The 15,464-nt window shown below is 46.2% G+C and overlaps 1 protein-coding gene across 2 annotated transcripts in view; it reads right to left on the reverse strand.

Annotated features, from left to right (window-relative positions):
* epha4l (eph receptor A4, like) overlaps positions 1-15,464 on the reverse strand; it is a 57,814-nt gene that overhangs the window by 1,522 nt on the left and 40,828 nt on the right. Inside the window, exons 6-16 of one of the 2 annotated variants that reach the window (XM_082502247.1) lie at positions 15,091-15,215; positions 14,823-14,982; positions 13,010-13,121; positions 8,766-8,821; positions 8,195-8,308; positions 7,476-7,661; positions 4,046-4,107; positions 3,371-3,580; positions 3,111-3,260; positions 2,538-2,734; positions 214-372 (exon numbers count right to left, since the gene is read on the reverse strand). In XM_082502247.1, the coding sequence (XP_082358373.1) occupies positions 214-372; positions 2,538-2,734; positions 3,111-3,260; positions 3,371-3,580; positions 4,046-4,107; positions 7,476-7,661; positions 8,195-8,308; positions 8,766-8,821; positions 13,010-13,121; positions 14,823-14,982; positions 15,091-15,215 (1,531 nt within the window). Of the gene's footprint in view, positions 1-213; positions 373-2,537; positions 2,735-3,110; positions 3,261-3,370; positions 3,581-4,045; positions 4,108-7,475; positions 7,662-8,194; positions 8,309-8,765; positions 8,825-13,009; positions 13,122-14,822; positions 14,983-15,090; positions 15,216-15,464 lie in introns of both variants that reach the window. The other variant, XM_082502246.1, reaches the window with a different exon arrangement.

Genomic DNA, 15,464 nt, shown 5'->3' on the forward strand with positions numbered 1-15,464 from the left:
TTTGTAAACTGTTTGTAATGGTTTGTGTGAGCTATTACAAACTCAATAATAGCGTAACAAGTTAAAGAAAAATCATAAAATTGCCTACTTTTACAAAAACTTTCCTATTTCACTGTGATGCTTGGCATTTCCTTTAGTTTTCTGTTTCATTCTCCTCATCCTTCAAAATCACTTGCAGCATGGTAAAAGTATGATTGTGGGCAAAGTGCTTACTCTTGCGTCATGTGGACCACGGCCTCTGGAGTTGTGTAGCCGGCGGCCGTGAAGTTATCGCAGTATCTCTCCATGCCGATGGCCTGCAGCCAGTCCTCCACTGTGCCCACAGCCGCGGACACCTCGGGACTCCCTGGCTCAAGCAGGGTGGTAGTGGGCCTGTAATAGGTGGAGAAAAGTGACGAGGTTATTTCACGAAATCAAACTCCTCGTTGTGTTTAAAGCTACTGCACTGTATGCAGCTGTTTGCATGTAGATGATGAAAGCCAGTTGTTCAAGTGCTTTTTACTTGAAGCATAATCATCTCCATCTTTGATTACCTCCGATTCACCTCAACTGCAGCAACGGCCACATTGCGGGAATTATTCCATAATTCTTAACTATGCTTCTGTGCTGTAGTGTCAAAAATGTGTGACAATTACAAGCTGTAAAAAGCACCGAGCTACACTTCTCCCTAGCTTGTCCTCCCTGATTGAAACACCAAATGTGTCAGCTTAGCAATTTTGTATTTTTTTTGTGTCTGTATTTTGCAGGCTGCACCCAAAAACTGAGCCAAGTCAAACACAGCTCCTCCTCTGGTGTCACCGATACAGTTAGTTAATCCTTATTTCACGGAAAACACACAACCTGGGCACACTTCGGTGAATTTTACAGTGTGCTTGGAGTCCCTCTTCACATTCAGATATTCATCAGCATATTTGTCCTCCCTCTTTTTTCCCTGCCTTTCTCCCTTTCTGTGGCAGCAGCTGTGAAACATTTACACGAGGCCGGTGAGTCTGAGTCACACTTGTCCCGCTTGGGTAAGTCTTGCGCTCTCGGCCTCTTTATCGTTCTCTCCTTTTTAAAAAGGATGTCGAGTAGAGCTGTGAGAACTGGATGTCAGGCTCTTTATTAAGTCGTCACTTCTAAGTAGGTGGAAAAGATTATGCGCAGGGATACCTTCCCACACGCACACATACTCTTCTTTCCTTTTTGTAACCGTAGAGCTGCAGTTATAGGATTCAGCTCTGCTAATTACTCTACACAGACTCCACGCTTGCTCTCGCTGTATCCTATTAGGAGTGCGCATCTGTGTGCGATCGCGCAACCCGCTCGTGTGCGCTCGCACACTCGTTAAACTCAAACAGACTCCCGTCGGCCTGCGTCGAGTCTGTAAACACACAAAGGTCATCCTTAACACGTTTGGCTGCTCAAGAGTAATGGTGTTGGAGACGTAGGGTCGTGTTTGTTTTTAACTCGGTGTAACGTTGTAATTCCTCCCCCTGTTAGAGCGCCTAGATTCCTGTGTGTAAAGCACCATTAAAGCTAGTTTGCAGAGAAAGCCATTATGGAGGTTGTTTGCGTTGTAACGAGCCACACGGTGCTGGCAGATAATGTTTAATGGTGAATGTAAATAGCGGTGACAGAGTGGGACGCTGTGTGTGTGCGCGTGTCAGTACGTTGGTGTGGCTTCTCAAATATTATGTGTTATGGAAATTTTGATGCTCTCATACAGAACTGTATGTAGACGAGAAGCAGATGATGAAGAGTATAAAATACAGATGCATTAATTATGAATGTCAACGTGATATCGAGGTTGACAGGTGAACGCACGTGTTACAGCAGGCAGTCACCTCACTCTCAGACTCTGCTCTCACACAGAGCATCTTAACTTGTCTCAGGCCCACTCTCAACATACGGCTCTCATTTTCCTGCAGCTGGCCGGTCCTCGAGAACCATCATAGAGCCCAAACAGAAAATAACCCATTGAAGTATCCAAACAGTATTTGTATTACTTTTATACAATTTGCTGTACTTTGCAAATGTGGCAGTGAATGTGTGACTAGCACATTTCCAGGCTGTTTAATTAAACTAAATGGGAAATTCCTGTAACACAATTGCCAATTTATTTTAAATTAAGTGTAATAAACCTATATAATTGTCAAATTTCCTGATAATGTTAATTAGCTCATTCAGTGGATTCCAGAGCGATCTTCCCTTAACAGCCACAAGGCAGCAAGCTGATTATTAATAATTAATTCCTATTACGCAATCAGAGCAATCTTAGAAGTCTGACAGAGAAAACTGTTTTAAGATGTTGCTTTTTATTTTATTTTCACTCTCCTGCTTTTATGCATATGGACTGATACTGTTTAAGCCCGAGACTGTGTGACCAATATTGGGACTGCTCATTGCTAAGATTAAAATATCCTCTGAAAACACACTCAACACTAACTCAACCATCACCTTATGATATTTCCTGTCATCGTTCATTTTCCAAAGCACAAACGGAACTGAAAACTCTTCCTCTTTTCAGCCCCTTGCGTCATTCTCCTTCCTCTCACCTGACGGTGGTCTCTCCCCCGGTCCTCTTCAGGGTGTTGGGGTTGCGGATCAGTTTGTCCAACATGTTGACTATTTGCCCAAACTTTGGCCGGTCGGCCCTCTCTCTCTGCCAGCAGTCTAGCATGAGTTGGTGGAGTGCCACGGGGCAGTCCATGGGCGGGGGCAGTCGATAGCCCTCATCAATGGCCTTGATCACCTGGATAGCAGATAAATGTGGCTGTAAGACTTTATGACTGAGCAGAAGTGTTATAAAAACTTCAGGCAGTTTGATTACTTTGTCATTTTTATAACTTTTTTCTTAATTACTGTACTTTACACACCTACACAATACATTATCTTTTTTTTTCCCTTTTTCATAATTAGTGGAACCACACATGTGAGCTCACTGCAATAAGGAAGAGGAACGCTCTGCTGGTGTTTCATCACAGCTGCAGGTAATTGTATAACTACGTTAAAATGATGAAGCATTCTTATAAAGTTGTTTGACATTACCCAGCCTTAATATCTCACAGTAATTCACCCTGTGCATTATTCATGACTATCTGCATATGATTACGTTGCTTCTGACTTACATCTTGGTTGCTCATGTCCCAGTATGGCCGCTCGCCGTATGACATCACCTCCCACATGACGATGCCGTAGCTCCACACGTCACTGGCCGAGGTGAACTTCCTATAAGCGATGGCCTCCGGGGCCGTCCAGCGGATGGGGATCTTTCCTCCCTGTAATTGAAAGCTGGGCTGATTAATGAAAGCCGACAAGTGAGGGTACAGACAGCCCGCTGACTCAGTCAGACAGATGCTCGCCAACACACAAACATGCTTGCACTCACCCTGGTAGTGTATGCGGCCTCGGGGTCGTCCTCCAGGACTCGGGACATGCCGAAGTCGGACACCTTGCACACCAGGTTGCTGTTAACCAGGATGTTGCGAGCGGCCAGGTCACGGTGGACGTAGCTCATGTCTGACAGGTACTTCATGCCGGAAGCGATGCCACGCAGAATGCCGACCAGCTGGATGACAGTGAACCGACCGTCGTTCTTCTGCGGGGGAAAAAAGAGAAACGCTCATCCTTATTACTGTTAAATGTCCACACTGTGACAAAAATGTCTGCTAAGTAAATACAGGGACACTTGTGAAGGGTCACTCCTAATAGCTCATTGGGTATAGTAATAAGTAATAGTCTTAAGGTTTAACTTTATAGCGTAAAGATCCGTAAGATTAGAAAAGACCTATAAAAAGTCCACTCCATTCCACATCTCCCTTTAACTAGCACTGTGCAACTGGTTAAGATGTATAGTGGACCTGTAGTGCTGTGAACCTGAGAAACACAAAGTTTCACCTGTTTCAACCTCATTGTCAGGAGAAAAGCGAGACGATAAATGGGAAGGACAAAGTGCGAATGTTTGTGAACCGACACTTGTAAATTTGGTGGATAACATGGGATCAGCGTTGATGCACAAACACGCATGAACACGTGTGTGTGGAGACAGAAACGCATGACTTACCCTCAGGAATGCATCCAGGGATCCATTTTCCATGTACTCTGTGATAATCATCACCGGTTTACCTAGAAAGAGAGAGAGAGAGTGGGAATAAGAGTGAGAGAAGGAAAGGCAGATGATTATAGAGGTAAACGACGCACATCACAGCTCAACGCAGCAGGAGGGGGCTCTCCAGGGAAAATGCATGTGTGTCTGTGTGTGTGAGGCCATCCATCTCTGTCCCATAGTGATTTAATTAGCTGTGTGTTACCGTTGCCCTGACGTCCCCCGTTTTTCCCTTAACATGCAAAGGCATCTCCACTGAAACAAAACACCACACACACACACACACACACACACACACACACACACACACACACACCATCTTGTGTTTATGCAAATATGATCTGACTCTGGGCGTATTATCCAAAGTCTCATCACAGTCACCCACCCAGAATCCCCCTAACTCGCTATTTCTGTCACTCACTGTCCCTTTGCCCTCTTTCTCCTCTGCCAACTTTCGACGCATCTGTCACTCTCCTGCTAGCTCATCTCTGTTGCTCTCTTTTTTCCCCCACTCCTCCCTCGCTCATTCCCTCTCCTCGTTTTTATCCTCCGTGAACCCTGCCAATCCTCTCTGGCCTTTTTTCACCCCATCCCTCTCTGTCTCTCTTGGGGGAGCGTCTGCGTCTTTATCTGAGCCGGGGCAGGCGGCGGGGAGGGTGGACATTCCCTGGTGGGTCTCTGTCTGTCTGTCTTTGTCTCTTAGGACGGAGGGAGGGAGGGGCATATCAGAGGAGAAGAGAGATAAAAAAGGGAAAGGAAGGGCGACCCGCTTGTTTTTGTCCCAAAACTGCAGCAAGCTGGTGCCTAACCAGCCACGGCAACAACACATGCTGAAAAGTGCTGCCACACATTCGCCTCCTAGAACAGCGTCGCTCTTTGTGCTCCATTTCGAGTGGCACAGTTAAGGTGGACTTAAAAGCTTACAGCCTTATAGAAAACTGCTGACTTAAAGCCTCCGCCTTAAGGGGAGCTTGTATGAAGCCTCTCGAGTGCTCCAGCAGAATGTCGAGAGCTGCAGAAGCCCGCTGAGAAGGTGAAGTTCCTCTGCTCTGCTGCGGGTCTCTGGCCGTGCCAAGAGGCCGTCAGTCACTGCCTTACCCGCTGCGTGATTGGCACTCCATTAATTACGGGGCACTCCGGCGATGCCCTAAAAAGAGGAAGTTCGGCGAAAGTTGTATGAGAGCAGAGGGGGCCGTCTTTGTCAGCCATCTTTGTTCCCTTTGTTGCGTGCCTCTGCCTCAGGGCCGCCGGTGATTGACAGCTCCGCAATCAAGTCTGAGGAGAGTCTGACCTGCGACCTTAAACTCTCGCCTTCCCAGCCCCGCCCTCTTCCTTCCAGTCCATTTGCATGCTAATTCCTTGTTTACTGAATACGCCCTGCCGCCTTTGGCAATGAACTCTGGGCGAGGAACCCACCAGTGGGCCGATTATCACCTGCCAACAAAACAGGGAGATGGCAGAGGGGGAAAAAAAACGCGTCAGGGGGACAATATTGGGGGAACGTTGGGCAAATGTCCTCCGGAGGCCCTGGCGTTAGCAGCAAACAAAGATCTGGGTTTTAAAAGCGGACCTTTTAAAAAAAAAAACCAGCACGCTCTTACTTCATGTAAATCACCCATTAAGAACATCACGTCTGATTTCAAGCTTTAATGGATGCTCGATTTTTAATTACACACCAACGTGATAGAAACATTAAATATAGCCTTCAAGATGGTGGACCACAGCCAGCAAGTCTTCAGCGAGAGATTTTTGCACATTTATGTATTTTAGTCCCTATTTGGAGTTCCTCCATAATTAATAAGCCTTAATTGGCTCTGTTGGACATGCCAGCAAACTGAGGCCAGATTGAGAATTCCTTTTAACTTGATTGTAATGGAGAGTGGGGCGCAATTCAAATAATGGATTTTTAATAGATTCCACTGACACACTCAAGTGTGAAGGACTAATTTGCCCAAACCTCGTGTCAAGCTCTCAAAAGTAAGAGTGGAAGGAGGTGGAGTGGGAGTTTTCGGACGCCCTTCTTGCGTTTGGTTCGCCGTCCTTTCACTCCAGCTCTCTTGTCACCGCTGCGTCGCTCCTTCCTCCCCCCCATCTTTTTGTTTTCAGCCTCCGGTTGAGTAGCTCGAGCACCCTCTGCTTTCCCTCTCTCTGCGTCGCCCTGTCTTTCCTCTCATCCATCAGCTCCTAACTGTCCGGCATCTCTATTTGCACCTTCCCTGGCAGCAGCTCGTCTCTGGTTTCTCTTCCTTTCTCCATCTGTCCGCCTTTTTTTTCTGTCGTTCTCACGCCGCCGCTGCGAGGTCTGAGAGGTCATTCCCCGCCATGTGAGGTGTGATAGGTGATAAGCAATTCTGCCTGTGCTGCTGTTCACTTTCAGCTCCGGCTGGGCTGCATGTTTGTGTGTGGGTATATCTATACATATATATGTGTGTGTGTGTGTGTGTGTGTGTGTGTGTGTGTGTGTGTGTGTGTGTGTGTGTGTGTGTGTGTGTGTGTGTGTGTGTGTGTTCTACAGTGAGAATGGCAGTTTTATCTAGCACAGATAGAGATGAGCAGTATCACGACACATTAAGGCACATGTAGCCGAGGCTACATGGTAACACTCAGGCACACATGCATGCAATCAAAGGTACCGGATGTTGGCATGTGCTGACAAGACACCCACACACACAGCACACACCCACACACACATACCTATAGCCGAACAAATAACATCAGGGGAAGGTGTAAAAGAGGGGGAGAAACGGAGAGAGCACTGAGGGCAGGAGGAGGGAGATTTGGCCAGTGTTTTGTGGCCATGCAGCAGCAGATAGAGAAGGGATAGGGTATCACTCCCTAACCCCAAACACATTTACAGCTGACACCATGATTAATGAGTCTGGTGCCGTGCTACAGGGCCTGTTCCTGGGCCCATTAGACTCCCACACCCACCCCTCTCCCAACTGCCCAGCTACCTCTACAACCACCTCCCCCTCCACGGCAATGCTGGACCCCTTCCATCTGGACAGAAACCCACCTGGGGATAAGCCAGGATGGGACGTGCGGACGATGCTCAAAAATACGCATTTATCTGAGAATATTGTGAAATCTTTGTAAAATGTCCGCACAGAAGCATTAAGATATACACTAGTGCGCAGGCGTGTGAGTAAAAACAGGCTTGTCCCTACACTCACCTTTCTCCAAAGTCACCCAGAACTGCACTTTGTGATGATTTATTGCTACATTTTTCGAGGGAGACAGCAGAAATGACTGCCCTTTTAGAATATAATAGTAATTGTATGTGTGTGAGCTAAGCATTATTGCAATTTCCAGAAGCAATTTCACCTGCGCAAAACACTTTCCTCCCCTCATTTGAAACACATTCTGTAAAAATGAATCCTTGACATACATTTGGTGACCACGCCCTCCAGGTGAATGATGTTGGGGTGGTCGAACTGGCCCATGATGCTGGCCTCGGACAGGAAGTCCCTCCTCTGCTTGTCTGTATAGCCAGCCTTCAGAGTCTTTATGGCCACGCAGATCTCCCTCTTGCCGGGCATCTTCAGGCGTCCACTGCAGACCTCTCCAAATTCCCCTGAATCAACAGCAAGAACAGCAAAAAAAAAAAAAACAGATGAAAATGTGAAGCGCTGATACACGAGCACTCTGATCCACAGACTATAAATCAAATCAAAAAGAGTGTGCCCCTACACGTCTGTTTGTGTGTGTGTGTGTCTGTAGGTTAGAAAGGTTCCACTTTAAACATTGATCAGGGTCTCTAATCCTTTACTCCCCCTCCTCCCTCCACCCACTGGAGCAGAGAGAGGGGGAAATGGATATTGATTCTTTCTCTTTATTATTTTGTCATTGGATGACTTTTCTCTGGCCCAAGGAATAGCATGGACAACGTATTTAGCCACTGTTGATTTTTTTTTTTAACTTGTTGACCTCTCTAGAGCCAGAAGCCACATGTTAAAGTCTGGGAAAACAATGGATTTTAATCTCAAAGAGGCCACAAAAAGTCCACATATCACAGAGAAAGGTGTGTTTGTATGAAACAAATACAAAATGTGATCTTTTTCCAATAGGTATTCATGCATGTAATGTAGGAAAAAAAAATCTCCTCACCAATGCCAATCACTTTCTCAATCTTGATACAGGAGGCATCGATCTCTTTGGCAAACTCACGGACGGCCTGGTTGGGGTCCTCATAGGTAAAGGGGTCAACATATATTCTCACTCCTGGGGAACGAAGTTTGAAAAAAAAGGAAGCAAAGAGAGAAGGAAGTTTAAAAAAAAAGTGAAGGTTAATTTATTCCGACTACTACTCTCCATCTGTTCTTTATTTCCATCGTGCTGCAGGCTACGCTGCCTTCCTCTATGGATCCTCTCCTCCTCCTCCTCCTTTCTTCTCTCCATACCTCGCTTCACACACTGACTCCAGCGCTTTTCATGTCACTATGGCTGACTCCGATGAAGATGGAGCTCATTAACTTGAAATTTTTGTGGCACACAAATAACAATGCTGATGACTTGATAATGAGGTGTTTGGAGCATGTTGGGTTGCAAGTACATTAACTTCAAAACAGTTTGTTTTTCCTCCCATTTTATGTGCTTCATTTGTGCACACGAGCATACCTGACAGCAATAATGTTTTACAATTATAAGGTCTGTAGGCGGAGTGTTAACTATGAGTTACCTTGATGTAAGTGCTTCTCTTCATCAGAGTCCTGCTTGGCTTTGCTGTATTTACTCCTTCTAGGGGGCAAAGAAAAGCAGAATGATCACTCATGGCAGGGAATCAAGCTTCAAATCTCAGGAAGTTAGAACACAATTATATCTTATACATATAAGATGAGATATGGATATTCCTTTTTTAATATAATTAAACAATGCTCATCACAAGGATTTTAATTGTCTGTGGGTTCTCAATCATCCAGTTCATGTGTCTTTTGCCCCAAGTCCACTTGCCTTCTTTTTTCAAGCTCTCAGGAAAGATGATTTAAAATATCATGTTATGATAAAACCTTTAAAAATAGTTAAAACCTTTTGCAAGCTCATTTTCTTGCTTATGTGTGGCACATTTATGTCTGTAAAGTAAATACATCGAACACATCGGACTACAAACACGCACATTACCAACTCCGGAAGACGATCAAAGCAGCCAAACGTGAGTACAGGGACAGGGTGGAGCAACAGTTTGACAACCCTCGGAGTATGTGGCAGGGACTAAACACGATCACAGACTTTAGAGGGAAAACCAGCACACCGCAGACCACGGCCTCCCTGTGTGAGGATCTAAACGTATTCTACGCTAGATTCGACGCAGCGAACACCATGAGACCGGACAGTGTGCACATCGCGGATGACGTCAGTGCGCACACTGTGTCTGAGGACGATGTGCAGAAGTGCTTCAGGAAGGTGAACGCACGCAAAGCTACTGGTCCAGACGGGATTCCCGGCCGCGTCCTCAAGTCATGCGCGGCTCAGCTGGCTGGAGTGTTCACACACATCTTCAACCTTTCCCTCTCTCTGTCTGTAGTCCCAGCCTGCTTCAAAATGGCCACCATCGTCCCTGTACCCAAATCCTCCACCATCTCCTCATTGAACGACTGGCGACCTGTAGCCCTGACCCCCATCGTAAGCAAATGCTTCGAGAAGCTGGTCAGGGACTTCATCTGCTCTGCACTACCCGACTCACTGGACCCTCTACAGTTTGCATACCGCCACAACAGGTCCACTGATGATGCCATAGCCCTGACACTACACACTGCCCTGTCACACCTGGAGAAGAGAGACACGTATGTGAGGATGCTGTTTGTAGATTACAGCTCAGCATTCAATACCATCGTTCCCTCGAAGCTGGACAGGAAACTGCAGGATCTAGGACTGAGCAGCTCCCTCTGCAGCTGGATCCTTAGCTTCCTGTCTGACAGACGCCAGGTGGTCAGACTGGGCAGCATCACCTCATCCCCCATCACACTGAACACTGGTGCTCCACAGGGGTGTGTACTGAGCCCTCTCCTGTACTCACTCTACACCTACGACTGCACAGCCACTAACAGCTCCAACATCATTGTGAAGTTTGCGGACGACACTACAGTGGTGGGTCTTATCACCAACGGTGATGAGACGGCTTACAGGGAGGAGGTCAGCGCCCTGACCCACTGGTGTCAAGACAACCATCTCACCCTCAACGTCGCAAAGACAAAGGAGTTGATAGTGGACTTCCGGAGGTGCAGAGAAGTACACACCCCCATCACCATCAATGGCGCTGCTGTGGAGAGAGTGAGCAGCTTCCGGTTCCTTGGAGTACATCTGGCTGAGGATCTTACGTGGTCAGTACACACAAACAAAACAGTGAAGAAGGCGCAGCAGCGCCTCTTCTTTCTCAGGAGACTGAAAAGATTCGGCATGATCACCACCTGGTATGGCAACAGCACCGCCTACAACTGCAAAGCTCTCCAGCGAGTAGTGCGGTGTTCTGAACGGATAATTGGAGGTGAGCTTCCCTCCCTCCAAGACATCTACAGGAAGCGCTGCCTGAGGAAAGCGGGGAGGATCATCAAGGAGGATCATCAAGGACTCCAGTCACCCCAGCCATAAACTGTTCAGACTGCTTCCATCAGGAAGGAGGTTCTGCAGCATCCGGTCCCGTACCAGCAGACTGAGAGACAGCTTTTTCCATCAGGCCATCAGACTGCTGAACACGTCATAGACACCTCAGCTTCACTACTGGAACTTCAACATTATGCACTCCACACTGTATATAAATGCCACTTGTTTTGCACATATTCAACTCTGTATATTTTATTTTTTTTTTTTTTAAACTATTTAATTTGTAAAAATGTGTACACACACACACACACACACAGGAAAATATTTAGTATACACATCCAGAAATGCATACACTATTATATATTGTACATATATTTATTAGTTTCAGGTTGGCCATTCTTGTATTTTGCTCGTTTGTGTTGTTGTGTTTGCACATCTCTGTTGCTTGTGGGGCTCGCACACAAGAATTTCACTCGCATGTGCTGTGCCAGTGTGCCTGCACATGTGATGTGACAATAAAAGTGATTTGATTTGATTTGATTTGATATTTTGCCCCCAGTTGGCTGGAAAAAGGGGCATGTGTGTGTTTTTGATTGGCTACCAGACTTCCTCAAACAAAAGACGTTACTTCTTAGCTCTTCCTCCATATTTCAGGGAAATTCATCTATAGCTCTCAGAATAAATCTATGGGGCCAACATGAACCTGTGTCCCCATTAAAGGAAGGGTTTCAGGTGACTAGTTACTAAAGAAATCCTCGTGAGGTGACAAAAACAATGCTGGAAACCAAACCCTAATCTTTATGTTCATATTGCACACGTGGACTACTTTTTCCATTTTCTGACCCTGTTACCTGAGATTTTGACCATGCTTAAAGATGATAATCCACAATTGTAGACGTAAATATAGCACAAATATGTACCGATACCCTTTAAGACTGTGTAATAATAATACAGTCTTATTAGTATTATGCAAAAACTAAATGATTACTTCATAAAATACATATCAGTGCAACAATAATAGTAATAATCCAAATAAATACTATAAGTGCCTTTAGTTTAGATGTTTGTTGATAACAGTTTTACTTCGATATATTTTTTGCATCAAAGTCAAGTGAGAAATCTTCCAACATTGAAGCTTCCTGAAGGGCACTGAGCGTATAACAACAACATGGAGCAGAGAAGCTGAACGAATATAAAAGCTATAAATCAATTCTAGAGAAGATGCACTTAAATCCCTGCGAATCCCTCAGGCTGCCTGACACCTGTGCTTATTATTGACGTGTTAAGGTCAGTGGTGGAAATGACCAGATGTGCGAGACATTGTCCTCTTCTACGGCTGTGTAATGATGGTAAACGGCTACGTGATTACAGTCCCTCCCCACAATCACAGGATGAACGCGGCAGCACAATGACAGTGGCCGTCACATGCATATAAAAAAGCCTGAGACAACCACCTGCTTGGCTGCAGAGAGAGGCAATCACATGGAAAAGAGAGCACACACACACACACACACACACACACACACACACACACACACACAATCAACAGCCCCCTTCACTCCCTATCATTCATGGCACCAATACACACATGCAAACAGTGATTTGGTCAATTCAAGAATCAACACACAAGCCATTGACACCCCCCTCCCCCCACTGCCACACCACACGCACACAAAACTTTATTTTTTTTCCACAGGATGTACGCACTCGCACCCCTAACACATATGGAAGCGCACACAAACACAAACACATGCAGAGAGTGTGTGTGGTTTTACACCCTGAGGTGAGGCAGCCCCATCTGCATGTAATCCCATCTGTGTGATGGTGCTTTGTCCTGCTCGCTGGTTAACACCCTGAGATTGGGTCACTGCAAATCCACCTGATGCCTCTCAGCCTCGTCCTCGCTCTATTCTATCTCCTACTTTTTCCCGCTTATCTCATTGTCCACCCTCCCGTCGCTCTCTCATTCTCGTCGCGGCGGTCAGCAAGGTGCAGCAGGAGAAAATAACTAGCGGCAGGATTACAGCCACTAGCTGAGAGATAGTGGGAGAGGGACGGGGTGGAGTGGAGGCGGGTGGGACTATGCGAAGGGAGCGGGCTGGATGCAGAGGACAGGGAGCGAAGGGTCGCTGATTGCATCCCTTCAGCTGTTGGAGCTGTCAATCACATCTCCGGTGTGGCGAGTCATCACTCATCCGACGTGAGCGAGTTGCACTAGCTGTCTGGGAGTGTTAGTGTGTGTATGTGTGTGCTCTTTTGAGTGACTTCCATTTCCTGACGGCACTAAGTAAGACATCCCTCATCTGTGTGCCGAGAAAGAGAGATAGACAGAAAGCAGAAGGGACAGAGTTCGATGGAAGGGCGGGGGTGGGTAGCGAAGCTCACCGTCGGCTGATGACGAAAGCACTGATGAGGATGATGAGCAGAACCACGCTGCCCACCACTGACACCAGCAACACTGTGGAGTTGGCCCCGTCGCCGATAATGGGAGCTGGGACTATCGGAGAGAGGAGAGAAAAAAGGTTGACGAGAAACAACAAAAAAAGAGCAAAGTACCCGATACCCCTCATCCCTCCGCCTCCTCCTGTCCCCACGCAGTGTTTGCTCGCTCTCCCTCCATTTTACTATTCTGATCATAAAGTCCACTGTTTCGCATGCTTCATTGGGAGACAATGACAGCCCATTAGGATGTGAGCTTGACCGTGTCATTATCATGCGCTGCTGTCTCTATCTGCATTACAAAAGGGACACCTGGGCTTCTAGTGGATCTCTCTAGCCCTCTGTGTCATCAGTAACGGGAAACATTATGTGGAAATATATTCACTGGACCAAAAGCTGAATGCTAAGAAAACACAGAAAGCTGAGATTAGATTTAATAGGCCACATATTATTATTGGAGTGATGGTGCTGTTTACCACTACTTACAAGCTACTCGGGTGCATAACAACTGTTTTGTGTGTCACCCGTTGGCACACAGACCATCATCTTAGAGGCCAAGTCCACCATAAACAGAAGCTCTAGCAGGTGGACGGCTGGTGTATGTACCGTGCTGTCAGACTGGAGAGATTACTACTCAGTTATTTATCGTCACAAAGTATGTACGATATGTATTGTTATAGACGTGCCCAACTCGTGCCCCTTTCACCACCACAAATGCAGTCTGATGCCAAATCTTTGCTTCAGAGAGAAATCTGTGTCGTAACTTTAATCAGAGACCCCTCTTAACCCTGCACCAAAACCTTCCACGCCAATGAGAGTCGTTGCAGGCGGGTTGCGTGTAGTTACATTTCTCTGGAGGTGCACGTCAGGTTACGTAGAAGGTTGTGGCCTCAGGGTTAAGAGGGGTTCCCGGTTATGCAGATTTCAAGTTGAAGCACAAGTCGGGCATTAGTCAGTAGTAAAATTCTTCCTGAAAAAACAGACTTTCATTTACATCTTGCACAGTTTTCCTCATTCATTTCCCCTCAAAGGAGTTTTATAAGGTCATGTTATTCCACTCTGTCTTATAGCATTTGATTTATTTTGTAACAGATTTTCCCAAGTTTTTTTTTTTTTGCTACTCAGTATCAAATGGAAATCTTTGGAAACTGTGGGATCTCCACTAGAATTTCAAATAAACTTCTCAGGGTCTGAACAAGTTTTGGCTGCACTCTATATCACTGTAGTAAGTAACCCACTAGTGGGTTAGTGAGGTTTGAGAGGCTAATCTGAAATTGTGATCAGAGTCCACCTACACAGGCGCTGTTGCTCCGGTTATCACAGGGTTTGTGTGCCTTAGACTCTGGTAGAGAAATGAATACATTTATTTTGGCTTGAAACTGATTCAATTAAAGAGTTCTGGCGAGCAGTGAGAATTATCTAGCAGCAGCTTCTGACTGAAAACGCCACAAATGGTGCCATTCTTCAAAGCTTCATACAGTTTAAACATCAGCTGGCACGTCTACTGAGGCTGATACTCAGACGTGAATAATGGAAGATATTCAAGTTGCCAGTCAGGTGCCGGAGGACAATATCATTTATCTTTTATAGACAACAGCAATTTTGATTAATGACTCTCCAATGAAAGAGACAAACTTGTAAGAGATGCTATCATTGTAGGAATTTTTCAGACACTGCCGTGGCGGAGCTGGAATCAGGCCTCTCTTGGCTCTGCAGGGAGAAGAAGACGAAGATGAACAGGCAGTGTGACTTAACTCACCCGAGTTGGTCATGAACTCAAACGGGCCGCTGAATTCTCCGTAGCCGGCCGCTGTGCGAGCCCGCACATGGAAAACATAGGAGGTGAGGGGGGTGAGGCCCTTGATGTCGGTGCTCCTTGATGAGGTTTTTATGATGCGGTAGCTTCTTTCATTCTGGTCCTACAGCGGGACAGGAAAAAAAAAAGAAAGAACACAATACAACTTATTCAGAGGCTGCTTTTGCTTTGACGGTTCAGCAGAAACAAAATCTCTCGCACCGTCCCTCACCTTCTCGTAGTACTTGACCTCATACTCCAGAATGACCCCATTGGCTTTTTCCGGTGGCTGCCAGGCCAGGGAAATGGTGTGTCTTGTGATATCCTTGGCCTGGATGGAAGTCACTGGAGAGGGAGCTGGTGAGACGATCAAAGAAAGAGGAAACAGAAGAGAAAAAATATGTTTAGCTGTTGTTTTCACCCTTGGAGACATTGAGTCTGTTCTGTCCCACGCGTTCTCCTGCTCATGCTGAGAAAGTCAAACAAGCCACGAGGCAATCGCTTCCACTTCTCTTTAGCTTGGCTCTCATTCAGAATCAGGGGTCTTGCGAAACCGTGCGGCCACACAGTTGATTTGACAGAAGGAGCGTGAACTAAACGTTGGCG

The sequence above is a fragment of the Aulonocara stuartgranti genome (assembly GCF_965226115.1).
Source record: "Aulonocara stuartgranti genome assembly, chromosome: 14".
Taxonomy (NCBI): domain Eukaryota; kingdom Metazoa; phylum Chordata; class Actinopteri; order Cichliformes; family Cichlidae; genus Aulonocara; species Aulonocara stuartgranti.